This window comes from Denticeps clupeoides, chromosome 20 (assembly GCF_900700375.1).
Source record: "Denticeps clupeoides chromosome 20, fDenClu1.1, whole genome shotgun sequence".
In the NCBI taxonomy this organism is placed as follows: domain Eukaryota; kingdom Metazoa; phylum Chordata; class Actinopteri; order Clupeiformes; family Denticipitidae; genus Denticeps; species Denticeps clupeoides.
The window spans coordinates 4,079,800-4,100,029 of NC_041726.1; the positions used below are offsets into that span (position 1 = coordinate 4,079,800).

Sequence of the window (20,230 nt, forward strand, 5' to 3'; positions counted from 1 at the left end):
CACACACACAATCTGTTTCATATAATTCGTAATTCTCCCCTGCTAGTGTGTCGCAGTCCAAGCCTCGGTTGAATCTATTTCTGAATCTCGAAACGGTCCTCCTCATCGCCGACCATCAAACATCGTTACTTAATGCGTTTAAATCAGACTTGAACCAGCTTCCCCCGTGTCGTGTGTGTAAATAAACCCCGCTTTCTGGAGGGCCCGTGCCACTAGACTTTATTTTTACTCCTGGATCTCAGTTTATTTTGAGTCCATTATGAAGAGAAAAAAAAACCCCAAAACATCTTCCAGCCTTTTTGGAAGCCACGTTTTTTTTTTTTTTTTGAAGGGAAGAAAGGAGAAGTGTGTTTTCTTTCGCTCTGGTTTGTTTTCCAGTCACTTTAGAATGAACTCGGGTGCATGACTTGGTGGCTACATATGGTGCGGTAGGAGAGGAAGAGGAGAGGGAGAGCGTGTCGTTCTTCCTCGGTAGACCTCAGAGAATAAAAAACAAAAAAAATTCTGTTTTGTTCAGCTTTAAGGCATAAGTGAACAAAAGTGAACAAAAAGTGATCAACCAAGGTCCCTGCAAACAAGGCTCCTTGAAAAGAATCCAGAATTAATCGTTCAAAAATATGCTGTAATAAATGCAAAACAAGGACGGGAGGAGGGTTCACGTGACGGAGGTCACGCGTCTCGCTCCGGCGGCCGCCGTTTATGATTCTGTAATCTAAAACTGCTGCCGCTACAATCATCCGCATTGTCCCGCCGCTTTTCCAATAACCCCCGCGAGATCCCTCCAACCTCTCTCTCTCTCTCTCTCTCTCTCTCTCTCTCCCTGCTCAACAGTCACCGGTGGTGTCGGTGGGCTTCGCTCGGTTTCACCCCAACCTCGTGGTGGGAGGCACGTACTCGGGACAGATCGTCCTGTGGGACAACCGCAGTCACAGGAGGACCCCGGTCCAGAGGACGCCGCTGTCGGCGGCCGCACACACGGTAAACCCGGCCCCCGGCCGTCCTCGCCACCGCACACACCGCTGGGCCCATTGTCCCGAACGTCCCTCCCGACCCCCGCAAGCACATGAAGACATAAAGACGTAACGCTGTTGAGTTTTATTTATTATCTGTGACCTCGGCAGCGGACCTCCCAATTGCGCAAATCTTTGAATTTATTGGCTTCGATTTTAATACATTTTCTGAAAGGGGGATGTGAATGCCAAAAGCCGCCGGCCCCGCCTTCTGATTCATGAACAAAGAGAAATTCCACTCTGTTTATTATTAGATCTGAAAATGGCCGAGTTTGAAGTTGAGCATTAGGAACGCTTGTGGAACACGACAGTCGGAATATTAGCTCCCACCAGAGCTGGCGAGGAGCGTTATGCAACGCCCTGGGAATGTTCCCTGTTAGCTGGGTCAGCACATTCCTGCCAGACTCCATCAGCCCTGACCAGCTCGCTGTCATGCAATTATGATAATATAAGCTAGTGGTGGTCCATAGATTCAGCTGAGGTCCTCAGATGGGCACACACACACACACACACACACATATACAACCCACCCCGCTCTCCCAGAATGCCGCGGATACTGACGGTTTAAACTCCCGCCCTCAATAATGAAAGGCTCTGTCTAGGCCCTGTGCCCCACAAAGTGAAAGGGATCCATTGTGGCGGCGTTCAGAAATCAATTTGATGGCAATAACGACATAATGGATTCACACAATCAAACTGTATTTGCACAGGGCCGGCTGGCAGTGCCAAGTTTAAGTAAGGGCCCGCCACCCATCCCTCTCTTCTCGTGCGGTACAGTCCAGCCATTGTTTCAGTTTGCAGCAGCCATGTGTGTGTGTGCGTATGTGCATGTGTGTGTGTGTGTGTGTGTGTGTAAATTTCATCGCTATGTTCTATGCGACCCACCTGACAATACATTCTAACTTCTGAAACGGAGACACTATTCTTCTGGCTGAAATGGTCTTGTGGTGCTGTGCAGGTCAACAAGGTGTGCCTCTAATAACAATAATTCTCGTGCATGAAATTCATCCATATTATTTAAACATATTATGTTAAACTATTTAGCGTGGTGCTAACATCAGTTCATTTGCTAAATCTACACTGAGAAGGGTTCCAGAGCTTGACAAGTGTTTGCAAGAATTCAGAATGTAGAACGTAGTATAACATAGTAAAGTACATAGTAAACTTTTATTGTTGAATTATTATTACGTATGTATTATTATCTGTACTGCATTTTATCTTAAATGTTTCATGTGCATTAACTGCACACCGTTCCAGTGCTTGGCTCCATAATTGCTAAATTGCTCCCTCTTTAACTGGATTGACGGTGCTGCTTTGTGATCTATAAGATCTTATGAAGCATACACTAGTTGCACGAGGGTTTATGAACAGCCAGGTTATCATTTAATTTCAGGCAGCTTTGGGGAACGGGTCCAGTAAAAGTGTAATAAAATTTACTGCATTTAATGGGGTACAGAAAAATTGCAAATTCACTGCAGACCCCAGATCCCACACTGAGAATCACCGTTACTGGAACAATTTTAAAAAATCCTAAAACAAGGCATCTTTTCATCATGCCTGTGCACCATGTAACTGTTAATAAATATAAACGTTAAACATTATTACTGTTAATACATTTGTGACATCAGTTCGACTTATCTCTGTTCTCCAGCACCCTGTGTACTGCGTCAATGTGGTAGGGACACAGAACGCCAACAACCTCATCACCGTGTCCACAGATGGAAGGATGTGCTCCTGGAGTCTGGACATGCTCTCTCAGCCACAGGCAAGCTCTGTTCTGGCGGTGCTCTGAGCAATAACCGTCATCTCGGAACCAATGTGGAATGTCTGTAAGATGGTGACTATGGGTGCTCTTACAGGACAGCATGGAGCTGGTATACAACAAGTCCAAACCAGTGGCTGTGACGGGACTGGCTTTCCCCACAGGAGACGTCAATAATTTTGTGGTTGGGAGCGAGGAGGGAACGGTGTACACGGCATCCAGACATGGCAGGTTGGGGGAACAGAGAACGTCCAAAAATTACAGCAACAAACTCACACGCCAACATCCAAATGATCTGTATTGATATTTTGCACTATTCAGTAAATGTTTTAAAAACCTGGATGTACAGTACAGGGCAAAAGTCTGGAGGCACCTTCTCATTCGATGTGTTTTCTTTATCTTCATGACCATTTATGTTGGTAGATTCTCACTGAAGGCATAAAAATTATGAATGAACACATGTGGAGTTATGTACTTAACAAAAAGTGGAGACCTGACCTCCACAGTCACCGGACCTGAACCCAATCCAGATGGTTTGGGGTGAGCTGGACCCCAACAAGTGCTAAACACCTCTGGGAACTCCTTCAAGACTGTTGGAGAAGCATTTCAGGTGACGACCTCTTGAAGCTCATCGAGAGAATGCCAAGAGTGTGCAAAGCAGTAATCAGAGCAAAGAAACTAGAATATAAAACATGTTTTCACTTATTTCACCTTTTTTGTACATAAGTACATAACTCCACATGTGTTCATTCATAGTTTTGATGCCTTCAGTGAGAATCTACCAACGTAATGATCATGAAAATAAAGAAAACACATTGAATGAGAAGGTGTGTCCAGACTTTTGACCAGTACTGTACGTGTGAGGCCACAGTGTCCCCTGGCCCATCAGGTGGCGCTAATTCACTGTAGGCAGGTCTTGATTACCCATGAGTGTGTTTGGTGTGGGTAATTTGGAGATTGATTTAAGTTGCCTTTCACCACACTCCCCCGTCTTCCTGTAACCCACGTATTCTGTGTGTTTTCAGCTTTGTCTTGTTGGCCGTGTTAGGTTTCCTTTATTAAAACCCTGACATCCGTCAGCCAGCATGTCATTGCATTGCATTGTTTGAGATTAAAAAAGAAAACCTATGACCTGTATGAGCAGAAAGTCAGAGGCCTGCATGCTACTTGTGTCACCAAACAATTCTCTTTGCTGCGATGGAATGCAAGATGCTCTTGATAATAGTAAAAATAGTAATGTAATAATGATAATAATATGTTTTGTTGCCCGTACGCAGTAAGGCCGGCATCTGTGAGATGTTTGAGGGTCACCAGGGTCCTGTGACGGGCATCAGCTGCCACGGTGCAGTGGGCTCAGTAGATTTCTCCCACCTCTTCATCACGTCCTCCTTTGACTGGACTGTTAAGCTGTGGTCAACAAAGGTAGGCCTACATGGTTCCAATCCACATGAAGCACCAAGTAACTGTGCATTACGCCTACAGGACTATTTAGAAGGATGGTTTACATCCGATTAAAATTTTTGACCAGAAGGAATACATAATGAATACATAATGTTAAAATGTGCATTTATAAAGGAAAGAATAATGAGCCAAGGCTCCACATGAGCTGGCACAGTGTATGAGATTTCCACCTCGGAAGAACATTGTGTTTGTCTTGTGTGTAAGCTGGGAATATCGTGAAGTTCCAGAGTCAGCGTGAGTTAGCCATCTGTGTCAGACCAGATCTCATGGACAGCTGTGGACGTGCGGGGGCTGCATTGGGTGATTACGTGTCCAAAGTGGGTAGAGCAGAGAAGGGCGCTGGATCCACAGGCCTGGGGAACGATGGAGGATCTTGAACGAGGTTCAAACCACACGAAGGGAAGGAGGAGGGGAGAGGGTGTAGACTCTGCGCGAAAATGCTTGCCCTTTATGTCTGGAGACATAGGGTTGGACCACAATCACCACAACGGAGGGAGGGAAAGAGAACGAGAGAGAGATGGGGGGAGGTAGGTCAAGAGAGGAGAAATGAAGATACTGAAAAACAAGTGGGACGGAGCTTAAAGGCAAAGAGAGAGAGATTGGGTAAGAGATTAGGACATGTATAGAAAAATATACTTTAAGCTTAAAGCTGAGGTTAAAGTCATCGTGGAGTTATGGCCATGGTGTAGGAGGAGTGGCACGAGATGAAAGAAAAGTCTTTCAGCATTTGTTCATTCGTTCAGCATTTGATAGTTTGAGTTGTGGGATGACAAGTTTACTGTAATTCATATCAAGCTTAATTAGAATTTTATGAGAAACCACCCCTAGAACTATATGAGGGTAGCCAATTTAACTATAGAGCATTAACTTAACTAGTATTAACTTAAATAGTTAATTCTATGGTTTGGCTTGCTAGCTAAAACATGCTAGTAGGCTGAAGCTGATAAACTGTAATTATTTAAGTTGATTAAAATAACTTTTAAAAATGACCCATAGCATCACATCCTTTATTTGATGTTTGAACTATTCAAATTTGGTGAAAATGAGTCTCCACCACACACATATATATATATATATATATACACACACACACACACACACACATATATATATACACACACACACACACACACACACACACATATATATATATATATATATACACACACACACACACACACACACACACACACATATATATATATATGTGGAGATGCATTTAGACTAAATTTGAATAGTTTTGAATAGGTTTTAGCTTATGTGCTGGTACAGTTTGTGCTACTAGGGGTGGTAGTAGCCTAGTGGGTAACACACTCGCCTATAAACCAGAAGACCTAGGTTAAAATCCCACTTACTACCAGTGTGTCCCTGAGAAAGACACTTAACCCTAAGTTGCTCCAGGGGGGGGGACTGTCCCTGTGAAATACTGATTGTAAGTCACTCTGGATAAGGGCGTCTGCTAAATGCTCTAAATGTAAAAGTGACTAATATTATACTTGTATGTACTGTATTATCTGAACTATAATACAGTACAATATTTAGCCGCAGTATTTAAGATAACCTCTCCGGCTCAGGGACTGCACCTACTTTCGTTGTGCTTGTTACAGTTCTGATAGTTACACACTGGCCTACCACTGAGTCTGCCTGAGACACATACCGCTGAGCGGTCCCCCTGGACGCGGGCGTCAGCTAAATGCCACCAATGCAGGATGTAAAATAACCGGTGTTTCTTTCATCATGCCCACCGGCTCGGTTGTCGCGCCCCAAGATGAAGGGCACGAATGGGGCAGGGATGCTTAGATTTTCTCGCTCAGCGAAAGGTTTTGGATGCCGCATAAATTAATGCAAAACAAAGAGTTGACACGATAGTAGACGAAAGTCTGAAAATGGGCTCTGACGGTACAACAAGCGCACAACAAACACAGGACATGAATATGGACAGAAGAGCTGACAGTAGCACACATGCAGCTTTAGTGTGTATTGTATCTGTTGACTCGCATTAAAACATTCCTTGAATCGTACATGCGCGCGTATGTTATTTTCGGCGTATGGGGGAATTCCGTGCCTTTGAGGAAAGCCACAGGAATGCTTGTGTGTCTCCTGTCGCTCTCCACAGCGTCGGGTACACCTTGGTTGGCGCGTGTTTGCTTACCTAAGGCGGCCGCCGAGGTTCTGAGCTTCAAACGGCACACGGAGAAGAAAGGGAGACGGGAGTGGTCGTCCACAATGTGTTTTTGCGCTCAGACGTGCAAATGTTGTGGCTGCAAAATCACTTGCCTCAGAGCTTGTCTGATGCCGAGGCGGTGATTTCTCAAGCAAATGACCGCTTGCGCTTTCTGTCTCTTCTTCCTGTCACTTGTAACAGGCCTTGCGGTGGCAGGTCACTTCGTGTTTTCCATGCGTCCGTAGCACCGGAGAATTGCGTTGACCTGATTAGTGTGAGCTCCCCACTCTACTGGCTCTAGGGTCCTATTAAGAACAAGAGCGGTCGTTCACTCGGGACTAGCGAAGGACATGGGCAGAAGCTGCCGGGGTTAAGCATGAAGAAAGTGAGACAGTGAAGTGATTGTCATTGTGATACACAGCACAGCACACTGTGACACAAAGAAATGTGTCCTCTGCATTTAACCATCCAACCAGCCACGACAGGCGCCCGGGGAGCAGTGTGTGGGGACGGCGCTTTGCTCAGTGGCACCTCAGTGGCACCTTGGTGGATCAGGATTCGAACCGGCAACCTTCTGATTACTGGGGCCACTTCCTTAACCGCTAGGCCACCACTGCCTTCATGCCACTGAGCAAAGCACCGTCCCCACACACTGCTCCCCGGACGCCTGTCATGGCCGCCCACTGCTCACCAAGGGTTGGCGGTTAAATGCAGAGAAGCAATTTCCTTCGGGATTAATAAAGTTAAAAAAATACAAATAAATTAATACTGGGGTGGCAGTGGCACACTCGCCAATGAACCAGAAGACCACAAAGTCACAGCTTCAGACCCCACAAACCCCATTGTGTCCGAGAGCAAGACACTTAATGCCAAGTGTCTCCAGGGGGACTGTCCCTGTAACTACTGACTGTATGTTGATCTGGATAAATGAACATATCAGCATCCGCAGCCATATGTGTGTGTATTAAAATAGTTTTAAAAGCAATGGCTACCAAAGAAACCCTGCTAAGACCAGAGCTAGACATCAAAACAGTTGCATTATTGATTAATAGAAATAAATATACTATCTATACTTGTATAGATAGTAGCACAATTGCATACACTCAACAGGATGGCACATAAAGTACGGCAGATTGAGTAGAGTAAAACGATGAGGTAAATGAATATCCGTTTACTTGCTTCTGGTCCTGTCATATCTGTCTTTGAAATTTCTCTCTCTCTCTCTCTCTCTCTCTCTCTCTCTCTGAGTCGAGGGCCTTTGTCTGCGTATCACTCTCAGTAAAAAGCCCGGTGCAAGCTGATCTTTGGCTTCTCTGAAGGGGCGGGTAATGAGCGGCCTCGGTGCCGGCGCCTTCAGGATTTGGACGCGTTTCCGTGGATTACGCTACGCGCATGATGCCGTTTGGCCACGCGTTACTTCAGCCCCGCTCCGATGTTCAAGGTACCGCGCGACTCGGCGTTCTGTGAATAGCGGAAGCAGGCGGTTCATGTTTTCCTTATTTACAGCATGGGGGTGTACGTAGATGCAGCAAAATGGATGAGCCCTGTGCATGTAGATGGGTGAAGACTAAAAGTGTCCTAGTGAGGACTTGGACCCCATTCTTGGCATCTAATGCCTCTCTTGGTTCAAATATGGCACACGAAAAAATGTGGCAGAAACTACAGTTCACGTCATGTTCACCTTAGAGATACAGTGCATTCCAGACGAGGTCGTCAGTCAATGCATTCCCAAGTGTAGCCACACCCTCTTAAGGTATGCGATTGTCACCGTGATACACAGCAGCACAGCACACGGTGACACAACGAAACGTGTCCTCTGCTTTTAACCCATCACCCTTGGTGAGCAGCGGGCAGCCATGACAGCCATGACAGACTTCCTTACTCACTAGGCCACCACCACATAATTATACAAATATTATTTCTGAGCCAGAACAATTTGCATCTACTCTCTGTGGACGAAAAGATGTGATATATAATGAAAGCCGTGCTCCCGCACCTTATATCAACTGACAATAACAATAACGTAATTTCGGACATTACTTGGAGTTATTCTGAGTTATAACATTGCACTTATGATGAACAAGAAGCATGTGTAAAGTCAGTGGTCAGTTACTAAGCGATTCCGGAACGGTGCAATATAGAAACGTAGGAATTTAGCTCTAGTTGTGCATCACGCTTTACGCTTCTCGTTAGATCCCCAAAATAGAGCCCGCGGGGTCTGAAGGAAGCTGAAAACCGTACCGCAGTCAGTCAGCCAGCAGGGGGGTTAGACCTGTTGTATCTCCGCTCTATACAGGGTGGTGGTGGTAGAAGCCTAGCGTGTAACACACTCGCCTACGAACCAGAAGACCCGGGTTCAAACCCCACTTACTACCATCGTGTCCCTGAGCAAGACACTTAACCCTGAGTGTCTCCAGGGGGGGACTGTCCCTGTACCTACTGATTGTAAGTCGCTCTGGATAAGTAAATGTAAATGTGGATGAAGAAGGCGGCAAGTGGGGGCAAATCCGATGAGCCCCTCAAAGTTTTCCGCGGTTTCCTAAACCCTCTCTCTCTCTCTCTCGCTCTCTCTCTCTACGCATACGTAGGTTTGCGTGCAGCTACAGGTGCAAACGTAGCAACTTGCTCAGGTGTTTGCGTGTGAGGCTGTGTCTGCGCGCATTCCACCGCCGCGTTTCTCGGAGGGAGACGCTCGCAAGTCCTCCGTCTTTCCTGTAATGACCTCCTCCCTGTCTCTCATTCCTCTTCTTTTTCTCATCTCACCCCCCCTCCTCTTTACCTCAGACAGCTGTTACACTAAGGTTACAGTACTCCTCTGGAGAGACTTTCATCTCGTGTTTTTTTATGACATTCTGTGAACGTGCAAAGGTTTTAATTAGCCGGTTCCCAGACGAGCCCCAAGGCTTCAGCAGCGCCACTCAGTCTGCTCTCTCTCTCTCCCTCTCTCTCTCTCTCTCACATACACACTCCCCAACCCGCCCTCCATCGCTCTCTCTCTCTCTCTCCCAGCACAACAAGCCGCTGTACTCGTTTGAAGACAACGCCGACTACGTCTACGACGTGACGTGGTCGCCGGCGCACCCGGCGCTGTTCGCGGCCGTCGACGGCATGGGTCGCCTGGACCTGTGGAACCTGAACAGCGACACGGAGGTGAGGCGCGCGGCGAGAGCGGAGGACGCCGGGCCCGGAATGTTCATGCGGCGGACCCGCACACGCACACACACACCATGGGTGGAACCACGGCGGCCGGAATCCCATCAAAACAACAACAGGCCTTCTTTCTGTGGGCGTGTCCCCCCCACAACCCCGGCCTTAAATCAGCCCCTCCGACAGCTCTCGGCCGGGGAGGCCGTCCCGCTTGCCCTACTTCCCTCACGCCGCCCGCGGCGTATTCGCTGCCGCGGGGCCGGTTCCGCCTCTCGCCTCGCCTCGAGAACTCGCCCGGGTTCTCCGGGTTTATTGCGGTCGCCGAGGCTCCGAAGTCAGTCCGGCCCATTTCGGAGAGGATCCCTTGCAGACACCGTTCCCCTTCTGGGGCGTGTTTCTAATCCGGCGCAAAACCACGACGGGCTGGACACGGCGCGCGGGTTTTATGGACTTTGGCAACGGGGGCGAATAAAGTTTGACTGACAGGTCCCGTGACCGGCGACCTTTCGGCCTGCCTTTGAGCGGAGCCACGCCAGACGCACCGAATTCCACAACGGTGGGAAAAGGCTCTGTGCTGCCCGTCCCCCCGAGGGGACAGGTCTGGTGACTTACTGTCCACTTCGGCATTGTGCCTCTCATCTCCAGGCCTGAGAATGCGGCCTCAGGTGTTCTGAGCGAACAGGCCGATGTGAGGACGCCTACGTTCACACGGCCAGTTAAAGTGGCCCTAAACAGCGGCCAAATCGGACGAACACTTTTAAACGTGGTGATAAAATCAGATGCCCGTTCGACGTCTGAGCGACGTGGAAATCAATGGTTCAGCTTACAGCTCCAGAGTGAGGCGCATAATTGTCCCTTTTTTTTTTGTTTTTCATCTACTATGCTATGGGCATTGGGTCTTGATGAGCACAGAATGTCATTATGTATTATTATGATATTGGTATTATGTTTTTTTTCTATTTTGCTGAAGAAACTGATCTGGAAATAACTGTGGATAAGTGCAATACTATATATACACACACACATACACACAAGCACACACACACACACACACACAAATAAATAAATATGTATTCATGTTTACATAAAATATATGAATGTGTACATATGTACAGAGTGTATATATGGATGTACACACACACACACACACAAATAAAAAAAAAAAAAAAAAAAAAAAAAAATATATATATATATATATATATATATATATATATATATATATATATATATTCAAGTTTACATAAAATATATGAATGTGTACATATGTACAGAGTGGATATATATATGTACACAGACACACACACGTATTGCATTTAAGAAAAATACTAAAAAAAGTGACATCACCAGAAACCCCAGGATGTCATCTTTCATGTCCCTTACGGATGAAAATGAACGTATGGTCCCATGTATGGTCAGAATGCCACTTCTCCAGCCCAGCACCCCGTTAGGAGCCCGGTGTACATCCACCGACACACGGCGCACATGCTCAGCCAGCCAATAGCCGCAGTCCTCAGTTTCCTTATGAAGAAAGTCAGCCATGACGCCATTAACGGAGCGCCGGGAACCTGCTTCCAATTTGCCCAAAGAGAAACATGCAACTAATATAACCTTGCAGTTGGCTCGGAAGGAAGCTGCCGGCTAATGGCGCCACGGTCTGTGGTTTGGTGCGCGGCGTGTTAAAGCCCGCGTTGCCAGAGCTTCCTTTTTCCCGCCGTGACACGTGTCCGCCGGCGTGCGACTGTCGGGCGTCCAGGCGGATCGTCGGTGTCCGTTATTCCCGTCTGTCGCGTTGGTGGACACGTGTATTGTTTTATTGGAGGTGGTGGTGGTGGTGGTGGGGGGGTGGGGGTCATGATTTATGGACTCATTAAAAGCGCTCATTGTTATTTCATGTTGTGCTGTACTGCGCTGGAGCTCTAAAAAAACCCCGGAGAACCCCGTGCTGTACCTCGCAGGCTGCCATTCGGGCCCAGAACTGGCAAAGCAGCACGTTCATTACTTAATTGTTGTCCTAATTAATCCTAATTTGTGACTAAAAGAACCCGTGGGCCGATCCTCAGTGGCGTTTGGTGTTAACACTGCACTGCAGCTCCTAGACGTGGGGATTCCGACTCAGGCAGGGCTAAGAATGGTCTCTTCTGATCAGGTTCCCACAGCGAGCGTCACCATCGAGGGAGCGTCTGCCCTCAACAGGGTGCGGTGGGCATCAGGGGGCAGGGAGCTGGCGGTGGGAGACTCCGAAGGCCGAGTGTGGATCTACGACGTTGGAGAGGTATGTTGTGCAAAAATTGGATTTAGAATTCTGCTTGCACTACATTGCACATGTGGCGTAGTGACAGGGGGGTCAGATCATCCAGAATGAGGAAGTAGGGTGTGTGTATGACGTAACTTGTCATTAAAATGTCATGTAAGTTCGTCCTCTGGGTGACAGAAACCATGACATTTACACAAACTCTCCAAGACACAGAAACAGAGCAGTCATTTCATCTTTGCATCTGTATAAGAAAAGTGACTAAAAGTGTAAAATACAAAAACAAACCATTCCATAATGATGTGAAAGTGGTAAATGGTGTTAAACAGTACAAACATTTTAAGAGACAGATGAATGCCACAAAATGTGAGTAACACACACATACGTACACACACTGTTTAACTATATCTATATATACACACACACACACACACACACACACACACATATACACACATACAGTACAGGCCAAAAGTTTGGACACACCTTTTCATTCAATGTGTTTTCTTTATTTTCATGACCATTTACGTTGGTAGATTCTCACTGAAGGCATCAAAACTATGAATGAACACATGTGGAGTTCTGTACTTAACAAAAAAAGGTGAAATAACTGAAAACATGTTTTATATTCTAGTTTCTTTGCTCTGATTACTGCGTTACACACTCTTGGCATTCTCTCGATGAGCTTCAAGAGGTCGTCACCTGAAATGCTTCTCCAACAGTCTTGAAGGAGTTCCCAGAGGTGTTTAGCACTTGTTGGTCCAGCTCACCCCAAACCATCTGGATTGGGTTCAGGTCCGGTGACTGTGGAGGTCAGGTCTCCACTTTTTGTTAAGTACATAACTCCACATGTGTTCATTCATAGTTTTGATGCCTTTAGTGAGAATCTACCAACATAAATGGTCATGAAAATAAAGAAAACACAATGTGAAGATGTGTCCAAACATTTGGCCTGTACAGTGTGTGTGTGTGTGTGTGTGCTCATTAAAACATATTTAGAAGTCAAATCTTATATAAGACTATCCATAGAGGATTTGGCATGTTCCAAATAAGTTGTTGTGGACCATTACAGTTTTTGAATCAATATAAAAGGAACAGTGGACTTTTTTGGTGATGGATGAACTGAGCGCATATTCAACATGTTTATATCAATTTCTTTTTTTATTATTATTATTTTCACGTGTAATTGAATACGGCTAGTGCACTTGATCCATCACAATGAAAAACCGATTTGAGAGCAGCGACTTGTGCAGAATTGTTTTCTGCCAGCAGCGCCCTGCACCGCGCCGACTGGAACCCGAGTAGACTGCAGAGCTCCACAAATTAAAAGCTCAACTCCGCGTCTGGACGTTTGGGTTTTGTTTACCAGCTCCTTAAAGCTATGTTTGATTTTTGTCCCCGTCCAATTTCTTATTTTATTCGCCGTCCACATGACTGAACCGCGACCGCAGAGCGGCCGAGCGCCACGACTCCCCGTTTCAGTTCTTCTCTTTTTTTTTTTCTTTGGTTTTGTACGTGGGGGGGGCGCGTCTAATTTTAGTTCTCTCTAGCGCGATAATTGGAGAGTATGTTGGGTTTATGTGTGGTCCCACGGGGCTGATGATAATGGCGGGTCATCAATAAAGTGACTGAAGTTGAGGGGTTTTATATTTGAGAGTGGGGGCTTATTTACCAAAAGCTACCCATAAAATGGACAGAAATAACATTTGTGCGCTGCCTACATCACCAGAGGAAAGGACTGTCAGGAGCAGTAACGGGGTTTAAGACCGACGGCGCCCACTTCTGACAACCCCCAAGGTCCTTTCGTGTTATATTTAGGGTACAGGGTTAAATATTTGCTTTGGATAGCGACACGTCTCGTTTTTTAAGTGACATATGGACGCATACGCTCACTTCCTGCATTTCTGACATCGCGTTGAGTCTTCAGACGTGTGTGAAACGGGCCTGTTGTGAGAGGTGGATCAAGAACTCCCACCGTGCCACTGTGCCAGTATTTCCAATGTAAAACCTTTTTCGATTTTTTTAAATCTCTTAACGCTATTTATATCTGGACGATTTTGGTGATGTTGATGAGGAGTGAGGTGTAACCCCCCCCCCGCCCCGTGCCTGTGGGTTCAGGGGAGACGCGTGACGTCCCCGCCCACCTCCCCAGCCCTGTTTAATTATACCGCGAGCTGCGGTCGCAGCCTGGGTGGCAGGCCTCTCTCATTTGACTTTCACGGCGGAACGCGATCGCACGGCGCTACGCCGGGCGTCCCGTAAAACCCCGACACGGCCAAACACCCGGTGGCTCGCGTCGCTCCATTTCAGGTCACCGCGTGTCACTTTCTGGTTGCCTTTTTCACAGCTGGCGGTGCCGCACAGCGAGGACTGGGCACGTCTCGCCCGAACGCTGGTGGAGATCCGCGCCAACCGGGCGGACGGGGAGGAGGACGGCCCCGTGGAGCTGGCTTCGTAGGACGGGCGTCAAACCCTCGCCGCTTCAACAAGAAATATACTATCCAAGCACCTGGTCCGCATGTGTGTGTGTCTGTGTAAACTGTGTATGTTCCCTCCTACAGTCAGTCGTTAACCATATAATACGACTCAACATCCGGAGTCACGTTCTCCTACGTTAATGGCTGAATGGTATTGGTTGGTGAGACGCTGACCGAAATCCTTATTCGTGACACAGTGTTTTATCATTTAATAGTCGTGCTGCTGGCCAGTATGTGTGCTGCAGGCCTCATGCAACCGCAGTGCTTTGTGTTGTGTGCATTTTCTCCTCTGCATGGCACACAAAAAACGGACGCTGTGTGAGAACGTGTCACTGGTGCAGCATGTACAACCGCTTCCATGTTACTGTCACTGCAGGGGTACACGCTAAACGTCACTTTGCTCGTGAGCTGATCGGGAATCAGGCGCGTTTTGAGTGTGACAATCTGTGACAAAGGCAGGCTGGGCTGCCAATAAAACATGCCACTTGTTGAACCTCGCTGTGTGTAAGACTTTATTAAATGTGTTCTGTATTCATAATTAATACAGTATATTGCTGCCGTACGTTCTGTAAGGCACGGTTATTGCACGCTACATGGTTTAAACAGTCTACTGATCCACACAGGTTCATTCAAGGCTAATTCCATCACTCCTATCCGACTGTATTACACACTGTTGTTATACTTTATCATGACTTTTTGACTTTTGATGCATAATCATAAACCAGATCAGTCACTAGATCACTAGAGACAAATGCAAGTTGGTGACAGTGAACGCTTGTCACGTTCATACAATACAGGTTTGACATATATGTAAACATATATGTAGGAGGTCAGTTTGGAATCAACTTCAGAAAAATACATCTTAAACTCTAATAAAACCATACATGTTCCTGCTAAGCCCCCCAGAAGGTTTATTCTTTCAGTATCACATATAACTTATTATGATAAAAACACGCTACAACCTCCAAAAATAGAAATATACATACCTCAAAAAAAAAACAACAACTCAACAATACAGATGTGAGCAGTTTTGAGAAACATTATTCAGCTTTTTGGCAGCCATCTTTCACTGGCTGCCACAGGAGTCGCCGGAGAGGTCGACCGGGACCCGGAACCGGGGCAGGTGAAGTCCAAATTTACTCTCAATGCCAGCGAACGTGGCCACGGCCAGCCTGAATCCACCAATGTGGTCGGGGTTGGGCGCCGGCAAGCTGATCCGGAACCTGGGTGGTGGCTGCGAGCCAGAAGGCTTTCTGCGGCAGGGAAGGAGAGGGGGAGCGATGGCGAAAATGAGAGAGAAAGTGAGACAGGAGCGGCGGCCGCGCTACGGTCACTAAAAATAAACGGCCTAATCGAATATTGAGATCTGGGGGAAACACCAATATTTTCTTTTCGAGGGCCAGACACAGAAATAAAATGACTCGGCCTCCTCTGAAGCCTTTACAACCGGGGTGGCAGGAACCTTTTATGTTCTGGACAGTTTGAACTGCAACTGTCACCAGAACTGAGAACACAAGAACACTCTTGACACTGTGTGTTTATTCAAGGCACTCAATATGGCAAATATCGTAATGATTTTTCAAAGCGGACACCGTTGGCTGCAGCTGAAGATATAAACAGGCCCGACTCTGTGGCCTAGCTGGTATAGCCATAGTCGTAGGTGTTCTCTTTGCACCACATTTTTTTCTCTTTTCCTGAAGGTGTAGCCTTCACTATGGGAAAATGAGGTCATAGTGCCAGAAAGAGCTGGAACGAGGTGAAAACCACTCTTCCCCCGGCTTCAAACCAGTGGGTTGCAGGGCAGCTTTATTTCAAGACCAGAAATTTACCGAAATGTCAAATCCATTCCTCAAAGGAGGGTCCAGTTGAGTCAGCTGATCATTTGAAAATCGTCTGGTCTTGAGGTAATTCGTGGTCTCTGAAGCGACGGTGGAAAAAGAAAAGCGGGAAGGGATGGGGTAAAAAAAAAAAAAAACGAGAGGGACGGCCACACATGGCTTTCAATCAGACCTGCTCATGCTTTAAAGGGAAAAACACGCTCTTCCACCAAGCAAGGCTCCTCCCGGCACATTATGGGTAACAATGAAGTAAGGCAAGGGAGTGACCTTTAGATTGTGCCGGCCTTTTCAAAAGACCCATCCATCAGCTTCCACATTACTGTGACATTTTGGCTGCTGGGCTCCTTCACTTTGCTGTGTGTCTTCAGCCTTTTTTCTCCCACTTGTTCGGGAATTTAAATTTCATTTTGTTGCACCGTTGTGACTGTTAGGAGGCATGAAGTCATGAAGAACATTGCGTTGCTCTTTTAGCGAAGGTGGGAGGAGGAAAGATGAAGCAGGAGAACAAAGAGGGAAGATGAGGCAAACTTACTGTCCACCGAAGTCGACGTAGAACCACCTTTGCAGGACCTCGTAGGTCACCAAAGTGACTCCGAATTGGGGCGAAGAGCGGAACACTCGAGCTGAAAGACAGGGGGAGAAAAATCAAACAAGTCTGTCTGCAATCAAGCAACTCCTCATCATTTGACCTAACTCATCTATGTTCAGCCGATATTGTGTCTCAGAAGTGATTCATTTCATGCTCAGTTTCTGGCGTCATGGATTAAATTTTATGTTGGGTTTGAGCCTGTAGTATGAATAAAACAGAACATTAGCCACTTGGCCAATAGTGTGTATTGCTTGTTACTACTTCTCCTTCTCCCCCGATGAGGTCATATAGGTACACCTGTTCCCCATGGCAAATCCAAAAGTATGAGAACCATCATCTTTTGGAATGCAGGTGCTGCTGATGTCAAACTGTATGGCGCCCGCCTTTAGAAAAATGATCCTTCATGAGTAACAAAGGCCATGGGGCCATGATGGTAGTCCAGATCAATGGTGGAGAAAATGCGATGTGAACAGTGCATCAGTGTGAGGTAATGGGTTGGCTGCCTGACAATCACCTTGTTGGGTTCTCTGAGGTCAGCATGCATGCGCACTCCCTCGCCTTTTGAGACTCAACAATGGGGTAGAACCATGGAAGTGCATTAATGCGCTCAATGATGTCGTTGTCCAACAATCTCTTTGATTGATCTCTTTCCCTGGAGACATCCTCTTTTTCAGCCTTCGCAGCCTTTTGTTGAGCAAGGCTCACGTCAGGTTTCATTTTTACTTTGCATACAATTGCATGGGTGCAGCCTACCTTTTCCAGGGGGCCCTGCATGACAGTATGAGCAGCAGAACATGAACATTAATATGAAGATTTTGTCCACTTGTCCAATACAACAGCAGAGAACTTTACTGAAGTCTAGAAAGACCTTTTGCAGAATGGTTGAAACCATTCTTCATGGATAGAAAGCAGCAGATAGTTTATTAGAGATCAGGACCTATTGGTCCTAGAACTGAACCCTGAAACCACAATAGATGTCTTGGTGGTGGTAGTGACCTAGTGAGTTAACATACTCACCTATGAACAAAAAAGACCACAAGTCACAGGATCAAACCCCACTTACTACCACTTAACCCTGAGTATCTCCAGGGTGATTGCCCCTGTAAATACTGATATGTCATAAATGTAAATATCATTTCAAAGACTATTAAGTCATACGCCTATGAACCAGAAGACCCAGGTTCAAATCCCACTTACTACCATTGTGTCACTGAGCAAGACACTTAACCCTGAGTGTCTCCAGGGGGGGACTGTCCCTGTAACTACTGATTGTAAGTCGCTCTGGATAAGGGCGTCTGATAAATGCCGAAAAAAAAAAAAAACTAACCATCTAAACTGGTTAGGTAGGAGGTGTCACAGACAGTTGTCTCAAGCTACCCACATCTCCATGGCAACAAGAATAATTCCTTGCCTTAAGAGGAAAGACCTATGAGCAGTTTAGGTAAGATGAAGTATATTTGTTTAGCCTTAAGCAAAGGAGACCAATGGGTGACAATCCAGGCATACAAGGCCTAGATGCTCTTTGTCCAAATCCTTATTTTCCTTTTTAAGTGGCACCTAGATTTCTTGCCAGAAAGTGAGCTTTATGGGTTAACCAGGTTAGCAACTTTGTACCTCCAGCTCCTTTCCAGAAAGCCAGAGGCCCCTCTTCTCTGAGGATCTTCCAGAAGCAGTCAATGACCCCACTGTACGTGGTCTGGCCAGCGCGGGCAGCCACTTGTAGCCTGGTCTTGATAACATCAGCTGGGGTCACCAGGGATGCAGCCGGCATGCCTAGAACAGGGTGGAGCACTGTCACGTCACTAGTTCCGCTCAGTAAAACCGTATCTGCTGAGCATCTGCAACACCATCTGACCTTAATATGCACAGGCGAGGAAAACCCCATGAAAAAAAGATGCAGGTCTTATCATATAGTAAAATACAACAGTATTTCTGGCACTTATGACTCAACTTACACCAATTATTACATCAATTTCAATCTTTCAAAATTTTCATAAATGATTGAGATTTCATAAAATGTGGGGCATAGGGGTAAATAAACCTCATCTGAAAATTGGTTCTTTTAATTAATATTAATTAATTAGTTAATGAATTGATTCTTTCATCAAGGTTTGTTCATGCCTGATTCACTTGGCCTAAAAAACACCAGAGTCAAGATTTTACACTTCCATCCAGTATGATATTTATGAATGATGATGAAGTACATGTTGGGGGGGAAAGAAAACTCACATTGCAATAATAAATGACATCTTTGGTGTGATTAATCTGTAGTCCATTGATGTGCTTAAATCTACTATTCATAACAGCAGGAAGCAGAAGACATCAGATCAAATGCCACCGATGTTTTAGCGGCTGCTTTGGCATAACGTTGCAAACAAACCAAGCGCATAATTCAATTTCCTGAGTCAACAGTAGATTGCTAATTGCCTCTCGGTCCTCGCCACTTATAAATAAAGGAGACAGTGATAAATGCCATGAGTGAAAGCGACCTCTTGCACTGCATTTCAAGTTCGAATCACGACTCCCAAAAGAAAATATATAGAAGAAGAAGAAAAAAAAAATCAATGCTGACTTTATATGTCTTTTCCATGTAGTGCTGCTTTCAATCCAAGATGGAGCTGGGGGGTGGGGGTGGTATTACCAACAAATCTATCAGGAAAAAAAGGGATTAGGAATAAATATTCATTCCCTTTCAGTTGAGCTCCAGACCATCCTGGTTTGGCTTGCACTGAAGTCTTTTTAAATTATGTTTTCTTTCAGATAAACCACTAAAATAAAATATTAAAAACAACATTAGATCAAGATCATATTTTATATACAAGCAGGAAAAAAAAAAAAAAAAGCTCATAAATAATGTGGCGAGAAAAAAAAAATACCACGTCTTGGATGTTTTGGACCCCCACTGCCGGCGTTGGAAGTGAGGTCTGTTTATTGGCCTTACCGCGCCGGTGTTTCGGCCTTTTTTAACACTCTCTCTGGCAGGAGCCCGCGGCTGCCAGGTCCTATATATTAACAGTGGAAAATATCCCGGCCCTTGGCAGGCGCGCCGCACTTCAAAAACGCTGCCTAAATCACTGAGCACTCTAATTAGGGCCGACCGCAATGGAGCCAGCGGTCGCAGGCGGCTACCGGAGAGACCGCGCGGTCAGCCTACCCGCCAGGGCCCCGGCGAGCAGCAGCTTGCCAGGCCCCACCCGCCCCTCCTCGTCTGCCAGTGACGCCTTGGTGTGCGCGTAGCAGGGGAAGTAGATGGCGGAGAAGGGGATGTCTCGCAGGAAGCAGGCCTTGGCCCCCTGGGGGAGAGAAGGAGACCACCGCTGAGTTACTCAGCTCCATTTTCCAGTTTAAAGCATTAATGTGCTGACTGGCTCTAATATCTTAATCCTTGGTAACTAAACACAGATTTCTGGTACTACTGAAGCTTGATTTACTGCAGTACCGCGTCTTTGTTTAGATGCCTCGTGGAAATTAGTGCATAGCACATTATTGAACAAGAACTAAAAGAGAATGTGATTAATGAGGTAACGATAC

General features: G+C 46.2%; 2 protein-coding genes across 9 annotated transcripts in view; one reads left to right on the forward strand and one right to left on the reverse strand.

The window, feature by feature from the left end:
• The window catches only part of LOC114770394 (cytoplasmic dynein 1 intermediate chain 1-like), a 54,204-nt gene extending 39,439 nt beyond the window's left edge, over positions 1-14,765 (forward strand). For all 4 annotated transcript variants that reach the window (XM_028964296.1, XM_028964297.1, XM_028964298.1 and 1 more), the window contains 7 exons: positions 832-978; positions 2,662-2,775; positions 2,870-3,003; positions 4,050-4,194; positions 9,407-9,547; positions 11,691-11,816; positions 14,143-14,765. In XM_028964296.1, coding sequence (XP_028820129.1) covers positions 832-978; positions 2,662-2,775; positions 2,870-3,003; positions 4,050-4,194; positions 9,407-9,547; positions 11,691-11,816; positions 14,143-14,253 — 918 coding nt within the window. In that variant the 3' untranslated portion in view covers positions 14,254-14,765. The remainder of the gene's footprint in view (positions 1-831; positions 979-2,661; positions 2,776-2,869; positions 3,004-4,049; positions 4,195-9,406; positions 9,548-11,690; positions 11,817-14,142) is intronic.
• A 1-nt stretch (position 14,766) lies between these two features.
• LOC114770393 (calcium-binding mitochondrial carrier protein Aralar2-like) overlaps positions 14,767-20,230 on the reverse strand; it is a 34,181-nt gene continuing 28,717 nt past the window's right edge. For 2 of the 5 annotated variants that reach the window (XM_028964290.1, XM_028964291.1), the window contains 4 exons: positions 19,854-19,992; positions 18,314-18,472; positions 16,643-16,733; positions 14,767-15,525 (listed from right to left, as the gene is read on the reverse strand). In XM_028964290.1, the coding sequence (XP_028820123.1) occupies positions 15,339-15,525; positions 16,643-16,733; positions 18,314-18,472; positions 19,854-19,992 (576 nt within the window). In that variant the 3' untranslated portion in view covers positions 14,767-15,338. Of the gene's footprint in view, positions 15,526-16,642; positions 16,734-18,313; positions 19,349-19,828; positions 19,993-20,230 lie in introns of those variants that run through there. The other 3 variants (XM_028964295.1, XM_028964292.1, XM_028964293.1) reach the window with 3 other exon arrangements.